Source organism: Lipotes vexillifer, unplaced genomic scaffold, assembly GCF_000442215.2.
Source record: "Lipotes vexillifer unplaced genomic scaffold, Lipotes_vexillifer_v1.1 scaffold907, whole genome shotgun sequence".
Lineage (NCBI taxonomy): Eukaryota > Metazoa > Chordata > Mammalia > Artiodactyla > Lipotidae > Lipotes > Lipotes vexillifer.
In genome coordinates, this window is record NW_006795956.1 from 1,143,584 (window position 1) to 1,159,709 (window position 16,126).

General features: G+C 40.5%; 1 protein-coding gene across 1 annotated transcript in view; it reads right to left on the reverse strand.

Annotated features, from left to right (window-relative positions):
- Positions 1-16,126, reverse strand: part of DOCK10 (dedicator of cytokinesis 10) — a 212,025-nt gene that overhangs the window by 51,517 nt on the left and 144,382 nt on the right. The window contains 4 exon segments of the mRNA XM_007467990.1: positions 977-1,123; positions 6,455-6,526; positions 10,633-10,746; positions 14,086-14,155. Coding sequence (XP_007468052.1) covers positions 977-1,123; positions 6,455-6,526; positions 10,633-10,746; positions 14,086-14,155 — 403 coding nt within the window.

Below are 16,126 nucleotides of genomic sequence, written 5' to 3' on the forward strand. Positions count from 1 at the left end.
GAAGCAAGAAAAAAAGCAAAAATAAGAGGCAAAACAGTGAAGGAAAAGAAATACAAGATGAGAACAAATATAGTATGCAATTTGAAACTGCATTTAACACATTAAAAGAAATTAGGCTGAATTAAAACTCACCAAAGACAACTTAAGCTAATTTTCCATCTACCTCCATAGCCTCTTAACTTTGTTAGTAGTATTTATTTATAAATTCCCACACCTATCCAGTATGTTCTGGTGTCTACCCCAAAGAAACAAGTGAAGTGGCTTCATCAGTAGTCAATAGTTGGGCAAAAGAAGGAATAGAAGAAAAACATTAACTTTCTGGTTGAATGTATTATCTGTTAAATGATACACCACCATTCTACATTAGCTTTTCTTGGACTAAGCACATTTTTCTTCTCAGTTCAATAGAAATGCCTGTAATTCAAAGAAATGATGCTAAATATATGTATGTATATATATGTATATATATATATATTCACTTTATGTTGCTCGATACTTTAACTGATAATTTTCCTTTTATGCGATTAATGCACAATATTTTCATCATGTAAAAAGAGCCTAGAGGTAATATAACAAAAATGCTAAATTCCCCAAAATGTTCCCAAAGTGGCTATTTGGCATCACTGTTAGAGCTGTATCCAATCCAAAACATCACTTCAAGGGCAGAAAAGCCCAAGAGAATAATATTGTCACAGTGCAGCTTCTTTAAAAATCTCATTTTTCTCTTTAAAAATATTTAGAAGTATTACACTTGGCAACACTCAAGTAGATACTTTTCTCTAACCTTAGTTTTTGTTCTGTATGACTCCAAATTGGAAAAAGTATCAAAAAGTATTTCAAGCAAGAAAGATGTATAGATGAAAGTATTCATCTAATCCTGGTAGTTTTGACTTTTCATCATAAATGAAACTGTGACTTAAATTGCCATTTAGAATCACGGAGGCTTGAATAGAACTATGATCTTGTATAATTGTACCTTAAGAAATCTGGCAACGCTGTGGTTTGCCCTTCTTGTTTCTTCAAGTGCATCTTTGTTTTTCCAAATCATGTGGTCGGCTAGGCTCATGACAAGATTGTCCAATTCATTTTGGTAAGATTCAGGAAATCTTTGAGGCCGAGAGAGCTAAGGAAAGAATGGATCATTTCTTTATAATGTGACCTGTGAAATACTAAGCCTGGAAAACATAAACTGTAAGACTTACTACAAACAAAAAGTCTTTCTGAAAACTTGAAAGCAATAATAAAATAGAAGCCCTTTTAATTTCAAGGTCATGATTTTCATCATTTTCATTTAATGTTTCCTTCTATTTTGCCCAATAAATTTTTCACTTTTTCATTATAAATTATAACATATATGAATTGCAGACTATTCGGACAATGTAGAAATGTAACATTTTTTTATAACCTCTTAATTCCCCTCCTTTCCCTCTCCGGAAATAACTACTATCAATGGTTTAATGAATATTATTCTAGACTTTCTTTGACTCACAGTTCTCTAATTTAAAAATCAATTATTTTGATTTTTTAATACTAGGAATCCTCCAATAAACAACTATAAGAAATCAGTGAATGAATAACTGAATGAGTACAGATATCGGTTTGTAATGTTCTCTAATAAGTAGTGAGTCTCAGCTAGTCTTTTTAAAACATTTATTTCAGCTTTATTGAGTTATAGTTGACGTATAAAATTATAAGATATTTAAAGCATACACTGTGGTGCTTTCATACACATACACATTGTGAAAGAATTCCACCCTCCACCCCTCATCTAGTTAATTAAGCCATCCATCAGCTCACATACATATTTTTGGGGAGAGAACATTTAAGTTCTACTCTCAGCAAATTTCAATTACACAATACAGTGTTATCAACTATAATCACCATGTTTTCCATTAGATGCTCAAATCTTATTTATCTTATAGATGAAGGTTTACACAAGCTAGTCTTAACTCAATGGTACCAGCATGTGCCACCGCAGGTGCCTGTGGGGCTTCACGGTCAAGATGTTTTGCCACAAGATAAAAAGTGATTTGGCTGTGAGATTACATAACATACATTGAATAAACCTCTATAGGCCCCTAAAGACTGCCCTCAGTCCAGGAATCCAACAGCCCCCACCCCCGAATTTGAACTCCTGCACATAAAGGGAAAGTTTCAGACAGCTGAGTTTTCCCATTTCAGTCTCTACTTGGTGAATTTACACAGCTTCTTTGCACGAGACAGGTAAGATTCATTCATCTTTACAAGTTGGCTTTAAAATTCGACTCGCATTTTCACTATAGACAGAAACAGACAATTGAGAGTTAGACAGTGCCATATTCTCTAAAATTCTGAGCATCCAGCCTTCCATGAGGCAAGAATAAAAACCACGGAGGCTAAAATTACAGGAACTGCATAGAACAAACAGTGATTAATTGTTGGACGCTGGAGCTGACTTGGACTGGCTTTTTTTTAAGCCATTGTACCAGGACATGACTGTATAGGCATTTTGAGGATTTCATGGTTACCCCCTGTATATATTCAAAGCTTATTGTTGAAATCAAATTAAGTTAACAACAAATAAACCTAATGGATTTAATTGCAGACATCATTTTTCATCCTGCTCTGTGTACCTTGGGGAAATAAGGGTAAACAATTCACCTATGAAAGCAACAATCACTTTTTAGATAATCAAAGCACATTTGTAGTTTTCCTTTTTTCATTGTGTTAGTCCTCCAAGATACATTAAACATATCAATGTCAACATTTCCTTCACAGGGACATACAGTAATACCTTGGACTTTGATAACCGCTCTGTTCCTCCGCCTCCCTTTCAAACTCCCTTTGTAGCCTACTCCCACTCTTAACCCAGACATGCTGATCAGTAAACGCACGAGTAATATTTTTAATTGTTCTCTGGAAGTCTATCCCAAGGGCTTGAGGCGGGAGAATTCCTGAGCTGGGGATGGTGGATTTTCTCTCTCAGGACAGGGGAGGAAGGGGGGTAAGGTGACAGCATGGTTGAATCCCAAGCTGCAGAGCTGGAATGCGTGGAGAACCTGGGCTATGATACGGTGGAGGTCTCAAGGATCAGGTGCAGAATGCAGGGGCTGAGTTTCAGGCGTTTGGGAATTTCGTTAAGAACAAGGGGCTGACGGGAAACGAAAGGTGTAGCCAGTACAAGAAAACTTTGGCTACTAGAGCTCAGTGTTGAGAAGATATTCAGCACTTCCTAGTAAATAGGAATTCGCCTTGGACAAGAAAGCAGGGGTCACAGGGAGGTGTTATCTGCCTTTCAGAGGACCAGACTAGGGGATCTGACTTCTTCACATCTCCTTGATGATGGAAGCTTTTCTTAATAGCAAAGAAAGCTATTCACTTCACAATTAAAAAATAAGAAAATGCAAATAGCTTGGGAGATGTTTATTGTGAATGCTTTCAAGTCAAATGATGGTATCTGGTCTTCTCCTACTGTGATAAATAGAGATGGTCAGAAAATTGGAAGGCCATGCACTTCTGGAAGAAAACGGTATGGTGATTGCTATGGAAGAGGGTAATGAAAAGGGAACTTGAATCAGTGAAGATAAACTCTCGTTTACGATGAGTTCCTTTATTCTTAGGCTGTTCATAAGGGTGTTTTGTGACCTATCTATTTTAGCAGATACATACTGGTGGGAACGAAAGGATTTTAGTCCAATTTGTTCTTTTTACAGATGGGAGAACAGACTCTGAGATGTTTAGTGTCTTTTTTTGAAATCATCTAACGTGATAGTGGCAGAGCAAGGATTACAGTGGTGAGGTTTCCTGATACAGCTTAAAAACAGAGAGATGGGAATCATTCTTAGCTTCATGGTAGATTTTTCTCTTCCTCCCGGACAGGAGGCTCTTATCTCTGGAAGTAGAAGAGCAGACACAGCTGAAAAGCAAACATAGGACTTAAGAACTAAGAGTTATGGAATACCAGAGATGATTAGATGTGCAGCCAAGGCAGGTCTGTTTTGCTTATGTCAAGGCCATGTTTGGAAAGGCCTGAGGTCTGGAGCCATGGATGGGGCATGTGGATGGATGGCCCAAGGATGGTGGCTTGGCAGACTCCCCTGAATCCTCAGTGCCCCATCCCTCTCTATTAAGAGTCAGCACTTCTCCTGTGTGGGAATACACTGCAAAGGTCTCTCCCTGCAAGAGGCCAGGCAAACCCTTCGGGAGCTGTCCTTCCTCCTCTCCTGGAGCTCAGGCCATGAACTGGGATTAAATGCCAGCTTAACTCAGCTGTGAACCTGCTGGGCCTAATAAGGTAAGGAAGAGTGTGTACCCCAAGGAGTTATAAGAATTAGTTAGCATGTACCAGCAGGAGCCACAGTGGGAGTACCACTGAGATTGGATGTTGAGTGTGTTTGACCAAGATGGCCAGAACCTAAGAATGGATAAATTCAAATTCATTGACATGAGGGCACTTTGTCAGGACATGGGCTTAAATAAGACCTCAGGGGATGGACCACTCACTGTTAGTTGGCTCTTAGAATCCTGGAGATGGCTCATTTTAAGCAGAATGGAAATGCCTAGGTTGCCCTGGCAGATGAATGAGGAAGGAATAAAGAAGCAGACGAAGGTGGACACGTAGGAATGGAAATATGAGCCCAGAAGACCCACTATCCACCAAGGCCATCAGGAAGGTACTGGGAACAGACATCCCTAAGACTGTTCAGTGGTGTCTCCCATCTGGAGGTGAGAGAGGCAGTCACAGTGTTGGCTCACTAATAGTCATGAGGTTGAGGGTCATCAATATAACAGAGGCCATGTGATTGCACCTAATCTCCAGGGGCCAGGGGGTTGCGATTACCAAAACAAATGGCAAATCTGGAGAGCAGCCAAGGGGGCTTGACTCTCAGGGAGTTACAGAGCTGATTAATGACATGTTGGAAGCCCTAGGGACGAGACAATCAGTGGCCAACAATGGCGATGCTTAAGTCCACCAAGAGTCAAGGCTGGACAATCTGGAGATGAGGATGTTTGTTCCAGTAAATAGACATGAATCCTCTCTCAGTCAAGTTTCAGATCTGGTACATGCTGACTGAAGAGGAGGCAGGGTCCCTAAAGAAAGCCCCCTACAGACCTTTGATAAGTACATCCTGTAATGATTCTACCAGTCCTTCACCAAAGGCTTTCCTCAGGTGACGATACTAGGCGGAGGGGAATATTCATATATTTCAAGAACTATTGGCCACAAGATCTGAGTTGATACTGCTATCTGGAGACCAAAACACCACCATGTCCACCCAGTTAGAGTGGAAACTCACAGGATTAATAAAGTTGCCCTGCCTAAAGTTCTGTTAGCAGAGAGTCCACTGGGTTCAAAAATCCACCAAACAGCCATTTACCTGGTCCAAATGTATAATTTGTATTGACGTAATTAGCATCTAGAGTAACCACACACTGGATGCTTGACCTGTGGAGCTATCCTAGTGGAAAAGGCCAAGTGTAAGCCTCTGGCACTGCCCCTCCCCAGCCAAGAGTGTAAATGGAGACAATATTGCTATTCACCACCATTGCCAAGTCTCCCAGTGAGGGAGGGGTAAGAGTCAGAGGTTTCCCCTCAGTCTTACCCACAGTGAGGACAAGAGAAATACGTGTGGAACTCAGGCGATCCACTTGGGTGCTTCTTGATCCCCCCTACCCAATTGTAACTATAAATGGTCTGAGTAGAGTATGACTCCCAGAGGCTGAGACCACCCTGGACCACTCTGGGATGAGGGTTTGGGTCACAACACAGTAAGTCACCAAGACCTTCAGAGCTGCTGGCTGAGGGTGAGGGCAATCCAGAATGGATGGTAGAGGAGGGAGGTGATGAGAACTGCACAGAGTTCCGAGACCAACGATAGTAACAGGGGCTACAGTTAATCCCACTAGCCTCCCTCTTGTAAGTTTCCTTTCAGGAAGGAGAGGCCAGTGGGAACTGTGAAGGAGATTCATAATCACATGGAAAAAGGTAGTGTAAGCTGTGGACTGTGGACCCCGGGTGGCAGCCGAGGATGTGCATAGCTCAGATACTCCCTTGAGAAAAAGTCTACTGGGATGAATGAAATAACTACGGAGCCTTCGGGACCCACTCAAGAGTTCATGCCAAGGCCACATTCTCTCCGGCTGATCTGAGTAATTACTGAGCTTGCAGAGGTAACGGAGCCAGACCATCTGCCCGATGCAGGACTTTTCTCATGAACATTCTTTGCTCTCAGACAGCCCACTGGCCCACCTACAAGTTTCTCACTGCAAGCCTCTTTCTAGCCGATCCTCCTTCCTTTGCCATCTCCTTTCACAGGTGTCAGACCTTCCTAGTCCTTTTGCCTGTCCCTTTATCCTTTGTAGTCATTTTTGTACTTCTAGTTTTGTCCTGGCATCTGCTTCTGAAGGACCTGTACTGATACACACAATCATGTCTCACATTTGTTGGATGCTATTGTATTACCTATGATCGTACCTGAATTTTATTTGTGTCAATCAAGTGCTGTGCCATGGATTTTAGGATAATTGCAAAGAAGAACCAGGAATGCTGTTAGGAAAAGAAAAGAGAACCAGAAATTTATCATCTTATAGCAAAATAATGATAATTCCATTCTTCACAACATGCGATTTTATAAAACATTTATCTTAAAATGTATTCTTTGAAATTAAATGCATCAGAGCAATAGTATATTCTCCATTATGTTAGGATCATCCTTAGCAAAGTTCTAACGGTAAAAGTAAATACCAGATATTTCTGTTCCTCAGTCATCTCGAAGACTGTTTAAACTAAAACAAGATACTGGCTTGCTAGACATGGCTGAGTAGGCAGTAGTCTTATGAAATACTTATTCATTGGGCATTCTATCTGTTTTACTTAGTTAAACAAAACTAAGTAAAACTTTTTTATCTTAAAATATGGTGTAGCAGACCCACCGCTAACATTGCCAGGGATAGAGGCGAGAGTGAAAATGGAAGCCACCTGTGAAAATATCTAAAAGTTCAAAGGCAAGTTAACAGAGTCTTAAATAAAATATGTTGGATCCTCCTATCTTGACAAATATAACTTCATGACAACTTGGAATGCTGTACCAGAACGTGGGGCCCACCCCCTCTTCTCACCTGAGGCTCTGCCCTACACTGAGGGGCCTGGGGCACGTGGGTGACTGTCCAGCCTGCAAATCCTGGTGCTGCTCACAAACTGGTCCCTCTCTACCACCAAACACTGCTCCCCTCTTGGGTCCTGGGTTACACTCCAGATTTTCCCTCTGAAGAATGGACTTAGGAAAGAGATCTAAGCATGCCCAGGAATAAACCTATAAACCCTTTAGGTAGGGGCTCCTGGGGATTCTTATAGGTCCTGAAGAGGCGGAAGGGGCTCCCAGGAGCATTGCTCTTGGCTATTCTCATCCTTTTTCTTATGAGAAGGGGTGCATTTGGAGAAGATCAAAGCATATTCAAGAGTGGAGGCCCCTCTTTCTTGAGCCTAAGGGTCTTGCTTAACCCAGATACAAAAAATATACATCACATACTGTGTACACTTACAAAGAATACACTTCCCTGAGCATCTTCCCTTCCCAGCCTCTCCACCACAGATAACAATTTTGAATTTTGTGCTCATCATTCCCTTGCTTTCCTTCATAATTTTGCTACCAATATCATACATCGAAGTGATATTCAGTTTTGCCTGCCACTGAACTTTAAATAAACGGAATCATCCTGTATGTATTCTCTTGTGATTGCCTTTTCAATTCAACAAATTCTTTCCTGAGGTTTATTTATGTGCAGCTAGGTAGCTGGGGGTCCTCTATTGTCACCGCATCACATATATAATCCCAATTTACCTGTCTGCTCTACTGTGGATGGGCATCTGAACCATATCCAATTTTAGGCTGATACCAACCACGCTGTTAAGAACTTTTGAGTACCGGGTTCTAATGGTGGAAGATTGACTGAGATGAGGAAGAAAGGACGTTTAAGCTCTAAAGGAGCAGCTCTGGCTTAAAAAGGGAGTCATTCCTTAGTAAACTTGATATTGGAAGTGAAATTCATGCTGTTGGGAATATTTAATTAACACAAGGCACCCCACCTTGTCCTAAATAATATTTTTAACCACCATGCCAAATATTCTAACATTTGTCTCTTGATTTAACTGACACCTGTCACTCTCACCCCTCAGCACTCGGTCCCACCTCCACTATTTACCTTGAATCCACCAGGACCAATCCCATTGAGACTCTTGCCTCTGTTCACGTCTGATGACAGAAGAAGCCTCACTCCTCTCCTGCCCTCTGGTCTCTGTAGGTGCTGCACACCCCCTTGGGTATCTCACTGCTTCTCATCTCCTGAAACCCACCCACCATACCTTTGGTCTGGAACACATGGTCCTTCACCAATAAAATCTCCTGAAGATGCAACTGCTCCTCCATTCCCTTTGCCTTGTCTTTTAACTGAACACTGACTCTCCCCAGAGGACCCTGCTGGAGAGGGCGTGGAGAGAAGGCAACCCTCCTGCACTGCTGGTGGGACTGTAAATTGGTACAGTCACTATGGAGAACAGTGCGGAGGTTCCTTAAAAAACTAAAAATGTAACTACCATATGATCCAGCAATCCCACTCCTTGGCATATATCCAGAGAAGAACATGGTTCAAAAGGATACATGCACCCCAATGTTCATCGCAGCACTGTCTACAATAGCCAAGACATGGAAGCAACCTACATGCCCATTGACAGACGAATGGGTAAAGAGCATGTGGTACATGTATACCATGGGATATTACACAGCCATGAAAAAGAATGAAATAATGCCATTTGCAGCAACGTGGGCGCTAGGCAGGCAGACTTCTCCAGCAGCCCCGTCTCCACTCTCACCCCACTACAGTCTATACTCTACGCAGCCATCAGAGCGATCCTTTTGAACCAGGATCAGCTCAAGTCACTCCTCCACTCAAAGTCCTCTGACGGCTCCCAGTTTCCCTCTGGGTGGAAGCCAAAACCCTTGCAGTGGCCCACAGGCCTTACATTACCTGCCAAAACCTCCCGCTGCCTCTCTGATTTCAACTTGCGTCCGCTTTTCTTTGCTCACGTGGCTTCAGCCACATTGGCCTCCCTGCCATCTTTCAGGCGTATCCACTAGGTGTGCTGCTGCCTTACAACGTTATACAGGTCTTCCCCTCTACCTTTTTTTTTGAAATATAGCTGACTTACAATATTATATTAGTTTCAGGTGCACAACATAATGATGCAATATTTTGACAGATTGTACTCCATATAAGGTTATTATAAAAATATTAGCGATATACCCTGTGCCCTACATATTACATCCTTGTAACTTATTTTATACCTAACAGTTTGTACCTGTTAATCCCCTTCACTTATTTGTCCCCTCCCCCCACTCCTCTCCCATCTCAGAACCACTAGTTCGTTCTCTGTATCAGTGAGTCTGTTTCTGTTTTGTTATATTCACTTGTTTGTTTTACTATTTAGATTCCACATATAAGTGAATGAAATTTTGCTATTTGTGACATCATGGATGAACTCGGAGGGTATTATGCTTAGTGAAATAAGTCAGACAAAGATAAATATGGTATGTTTTCCCCTCTCCCTTTAATGTTCTACCCTAAACATCTCCAGCTCCTTCACTTTCTTCACATTTTTTGCTGAGGTATTACCTTCTCCATGAGCTCTACCTTGACCATTCTATTTAAAACTGCAAACCTCACCCTGCATACTCAGGACTCCGCATTCCATTTACCTGCTCGACATTTTCTTTTCCTATATGCTACCTCTCACCTCCAAACGTACAATTTAATTAACTTTGCTATTATGTGTGTCATTTACTGTTTTTATCCCGCAGTAGAATGTAAGCTTCCCAAGGGCAGAGATCTTTATTCTATTCTCTAAATGCATGCCAAATGCCTAGGATGGTGAGGATGGTGCTTGTCATAAGGAAGGCACTTGGAACATACTTGGTGGATAAACTGAATGAATATACTCATACGGCTAATTTAAATTTAAACTAACAAACCGCTTGGCCTAGGAAAATTTGATTTTAGTGAACTCCTGTTGACGCTTATTGATCCAGCCTTCAGCCTCCCCTTCTAGCTACTTACTAATCAATCATCTATCTGTCAAGTCATGATAGATAATTAATTTAGCAGGGGACTAAATTCACAAGTCTATAAGTTACATCTTTATCAGCTTCTCACCATCTCTTCTTATATTACTACAAATGCATATGTTTCAACTTTTGGGGGTCAAAGAGTGGCTGTTTCTCTGCCTCTTCTCTGCTGTCAGTATATTCATTACTACATCATTAATCCTTTTGTTGGTAGTTTTCCTCTTACTGTACCTGAAAACCCAATAAAATTTATTAGGGGTACACTTAGCGTTTTTGAATGTTTTGGGTCATTCTTAATAGTCATTCGTTCTGCCTTTAGGCCAAAGGACTTAACTTGAGTCCATTCTTACTTGTTAAAATGATCTGTTCTCTTGACATGGACCTCTTTTTCTTAATAGGTTCATATGTTACCGTTTCAGCATGAAGCTTATACCAGAAACTGTTAGAGAAACGATCTATAAAAATCAATGAATCCTATCACCTTCAGGGCTGAGTGTAAACATCCCAATGAAAGGACCGTCTTTAAATTCTTTACCTTCAGGACATGCCTGACTGTTGTGGAGTCATTTGATTGCAAAAGACCAGTCACATTTTTAACCAGTTCCTCATGTATAGTTCTCTCCTTGCATGCCGTGGTCTTGAACACAAACTGGAGAAAATCCAAGAAGTGAAAAAAGTTAAATACTTAAAAACAAAGCATCAAAAATTACGTTCCAAGAATAACTCATGTCTCAAAATTATCTGCTCATGCCAGAGTTTGTCATGAAATAAATGAAGGCCCAATGATAAGTGTAATACACACCTGCTCCTATTGAGGGCTTTGCACAGGTAGAGCCTTGCTCACCTAAGTTCTCCTTGAAACGCTCTTTGTAGAAATCACAAAGAAGATCAGAGAGCAATTTAGAGGGTTCAAGGAAACATGGAGGGCTTTGACCCACCTACTTAGGATACATTTCCCCTTCTCCTTCCTTCCACTGGCAACAGGTGGGTGGCATGGTAGCATTTCTTCATCCTGAAAGGGTAGAGCACCCACTCAAATAGCCAAGTGGGGAAGCAGGCACCTTCCAGAGGCCAGTAGGTGAGCTGCCCACGAGCCCAGGGTCCACTACCATCTCATGCTGAGACATGGCAGCCAACAGGTTCATAATAATTGGCCATCAGTAAGATAACTAATGCTTCTCGCTTTCTTTTCTTAAAAGATTGGTGCTGGCATTCACCACTGAGTGCATGTCATGGTTTAGTTTTCCATACTTCTTCATATATTTTAAGTATCAATTCATGCACGTATATTTAAAATACAAAATGCTTATTACTGAATTATAATATTTTACTTATGAGTTGGGTTTGCCTCAAGGAAGGTCATTTCTTCATAATATTAAAAATTTGGACTTCACTACAGTCAAGGATGAATGCAGGCAAGAAACAAAGCAGAGGCACTTTGCATTTGGGTCTAGAATTATTTCTTTGAACTTCGTAGGCCATTGACATCTAAATCATTCTGATGGGGCCTAACTTCTCCACGCTCATCTCAAAGGAGAAAAACAAGGCTAAGAAATGCATGAAACTAGCTAAAATCAAGAGTAGTATGATTTTTCCTCTCATGGATTATGACTCGTATGAGGGTAATGTCATCAACTGTCTAATCCCATGAGCAGTAATTTAGCCCCAAGGGCATTTTGACTAGCTCTGAAATTTAAAAAATTTTGGCTAGACCATATCAGTCCTACAAATTGCTGTAAACCATGGCATTTAATTAGATTGACCTTAGGTATACATTTTTGAAAAAGACATGGTGTATGTGTGCATTTTGGATATCGTAGATGGAGTGAGTTAGCAGCATTTAGCACCACTGAACTTGAAATGGTGTTTAGATTACTTCTGAATAGGTTTGAATTATATCAGCTATCCCATCTTTCAAGGACATCAAAGCACGTATTGGTACCAGTTTTCATTATACTCTTAGGTGTGGGGCTTAATGTATATGCTAAAAAATAACTAACTTTTTCCGCCACGGGTAAAAAAAAAATCATACTCCTTGGTCAAGGTCAGGCTGTCAGCCATGTACTGCAGCAGGAGTCAAATCACAGAATCATAGACCTAGATGTTCATGTGGTCGCCCCCATCTCACTTCACGGAGGAGAAAAGTGAAGCTCAGAGAGGCTGATTGCTCCAAGTTAGCTATTTAACCTTAACTAGAATCTAGTTTTCCATTTGCTACTTTAATTCTCTTTCCAGAGTAAAATTCCAGTTGGTTATATTTATTAGGCTGTATTTGTTTTAGATATATGAAATTATGTTATAAAATATCTTTAGGAATTTTTATCAGCTTGAAATTCCACATAGGTGTATTTCTAGATTTGAACCACTTCAAAGCAAACTAAATACACAGCTTCTTACATTACAAAATCAAAAGGTCTCATCAGGATATTTCAAGCATCCTGCTTAAAAATAAAGACCTTTCCAGGGTGCATTTCCAGGACAATGCTCCAAGAGCATCACAGATAACATCTGAGAGCTGATTTAAGGTTCTCATCAGGAACTAGTCTCGGCTGTCACAAAAATAACCACAACATCAGTGGGTTCTCAATGCCATTTTCAGTGATTCCATTGGAACAAGGTAAATAATATGTGTGTTGAAAAGGAGATGACTTTGTGTAATAAGGATTGGGGAAGTTTTTTTCTCCTCAGCCCCTCTGGCAATTGAAATGGAAAACTGGGGTAAGTGTCGAGAGAATGAAAATTCTATAGATGATTTCTGTTGAACAGTAAAGTCTTCAATACCCTATAAAAGTAAGCTATGACTCTGTCTTAGAGAGCAAACTAAAAATGCATTTGTAGGTGGAACTGGCCTTCCGCAGTTGAACTGTAGATCTTATTGGGTAAAATTATACCATAGGGAAATTATTGTGAAGCTCTTTTTGGCGTATGGGCTATTTTAAGGAATGGCACACACGCAGCATACTTAGATATTTGGGAAGACATCTAACATTTCTGACAGGTAGAAAACATGTAAATATAAAACTGTAATGAGAAAAATTCCTCGCTGATGGTATCTCAGAAGGGTTCACTCCAGAGTAAAATTTCTAGTTGTTTCCTTTTACAGGAGCATTTCTGTCACAGAAGACGTCAAATTCTTCTCTAGTCACCTTTCTAGACATCTAAAATATATGGATAAATGTCTACCTATATATTAATGGAATATATCTTTTAATAAAAAGGTCTCTGTCTCTTAAAGATACAATCTGTGCATAAATATTGAAATTTAGGTCCTCTATGCATCATAAAGGAATATAAGGTACTTTCATTTATCTCTGGATGGATTTTTTTCTCTTCACTCAAGAAGATGACTTTTAGGTTGGAACTATAATGTGCAAACATCATCACAAGTTCACTGGCATTAAGTCACAGGCCAACTGAAAATGAGAATATAAACATGTCCGAGTGAACATCTGACGAAGGCCACTGAAGGATGCAGTGCACATCGATGGGATGGGCTAGTGGTTCATGCCAGAGGATAAAGGACTTAACATACCAGAAGCAGGTACAAATATACAGTAACTGGGAAAATGAAATAATGCCTGAGAAAACAATAAAAAGAGCTAAGAAAACATTACAGAAGAAACATAGCGCATTCAACAAACCAACAGGAAACATCTTCCTTAAATTTATAGAGGAATTTCATTTATTTGTAATGTTGACTTCAAAGGACAATACTTTAGTTTTCTCCTCTCTTTCTTTGCTCTCTCTCCCCATATAAATGTTCATTTGCACATGTACACATTATTTATACGTTTATACATTGAAACAATACATCGAGCCCATCAATGCAAAAAGAAGGAATTCTAAGTAGCTAAGGGGAATGTCTGATACGACTGTGGTAGGCACCGTCTAGCTAAAGGGGGAAACTTCCCACTTGTTGCAGACAGGAAGTGAGAAAAGCCACACAGCACAAGGGGATATGACCAATGCCCAGGTGGCAATTTTGTACCTTAATATAGGACTGGACGCAGTGGTCCAGCTGCTCCTCATGGCACTTGGTCACGATGTCAGTCAGAACCCTGGAAAAGCAATGCTGTTGAGTGGACTTTCTGGAGAAGGCAGGAAAATACCACTTGGTTTGTCACTGGAGTGCTTGGTAAACTGGGTGCTTAATCGTTGTTGAATGAATGAACGAACCAATTCAGACTCTCCCTGCCCCCCTTATCCCCCAATACTGGGTGTTTAACATCTACAATACCTGTTAGCCATTTCCAACCGTGAAATCTCTAAATACTACGATATAAGTAATGTATTATGGCTGCAATACCATACTGGAGACTTTTTTGCCCAAGTTGTATGTGCTATTATGGTCTATGTGTTTGCTGACATTGTCTTCTAGGAAAAGGGATCATTTTTAGTACCTTATTAAAACTTCTTTAAACTCCAACTATCATGTTCCACTTTAAAAGGGCCTGTCTTCCAACCTAGAGGTGTTATATACATGCTTTTGGAAAAACTAATTAGTTTAAGATGCAGGTTTTTGGGTTTTCCCTCTTAGCTGGGTTAGGGTTTCCAGTAGCAGTTGTGGTATGGGTTGATTTCTTCACATTAATACTTCCAGTTACTCCACGACTGTAGGGCTTAGGAACAGCCCAGAATTTCAACAGATCTATCTGCTGAAATACTTAGGAGTTTTGCCAACACAGATGCATATACTCATGTTGAAAAAGGCATAACTTGAAGGCATAGTTGGGGACTTCTAATCTGGCTCCAGAACTGCCTGGTTGTAGAACTGTTAGAGATACTTTAATTTTCTAGAGCTTCAGAGCTTTACTTTAAAAATGATGCTAAAGGGGACTTCCCTGGTGGCGCAGTGGTTAAGAATCTGCCTGTCCAGTGCAGGGGACACGGGTTCGAGCCCTGGTCTGGTAAGATCCTGCATGCCATTGAGCAGCTAAGCCTGTGCAGTACGACTACTGAGCCTGCACTCTAGAGCCCGCGAGCCACAGCTACTGAGCCCACGTGTCACAACTACTGAAGCTGGTGCACCTAGAGCCCATGCTCCGCAAAAAGAGAAGCCACTGCAACGAGAAGCCTGTGCACTGCCACGAAGAGTAGACCCCACTCGCTGCAACTAGAGAAGCTCTGCGTGCAGCAATGAAGACCCAACGCAGCCAAACAAACAAACAATCAACTGACGCTAAAGACTCTCATTCTGAAAGAGCCTAATAATATGCCTGTGAGTTATGAAGGTACTGGAAACATTTCAATGTGAAGAGTAATTTATTTCCAGAATACTGCAACTAATATTTTAAAAAAAGTGAACTTTTGAAATATTTGATTCAATAATTAATTAAGAATTCTATCTCTAGAAGGAGGAAATTGTAACTGCCGAAGTCACAAGACAGATTAGTAATGTTGGAAGAATATAGTACAGGCAAATTTAAAGTGAGAACAGTTGAAGAAAAATTGAGCATAAAAACATAAGATCTAGTGGGAGAGAAATGGTACAGCTATTCTGGAAAACAATTCAGCATGTTATTTTTAATTAAAATTTAAAAAAGTTTTTTTAACATCTTTATTGGAGTATAATTGCTTTACTATGGTGTGTTAGTTTCTGCTTTATAACAAAGTGCATCAGCTATACATATACATATATCCCCATATCTCCTCCCTCTTGCATCTCCCTCCCACCCTCCCTACCCCACCCTTCTAGGTGGTCACAAAGCACTGAGCTGACCTCCCTCTGCTATTCAGCTGATTCCCACTAGCTACCTATTTTACATTTGGTAGTGTATATATGTCCATGCCACTCTCTCACTTCATCCTAGCTTACCCTTCCCCGCCCCGTGTCCTCAAGTCCATTCTCTACATCTGCATCATTATTCCTGTCCTGCCCTTAGGTTCTTCATAACCATTTTTTTTTTTTAGATTCCATATATATGTGTTAGCATATGGTATTCGTTTTTCTCTTTCTGACTTACTTCACTCTGTATGACAGACTCTAGGTCCATCCACCTCACTACAAATAAATCAATTTCGTTTCTTTT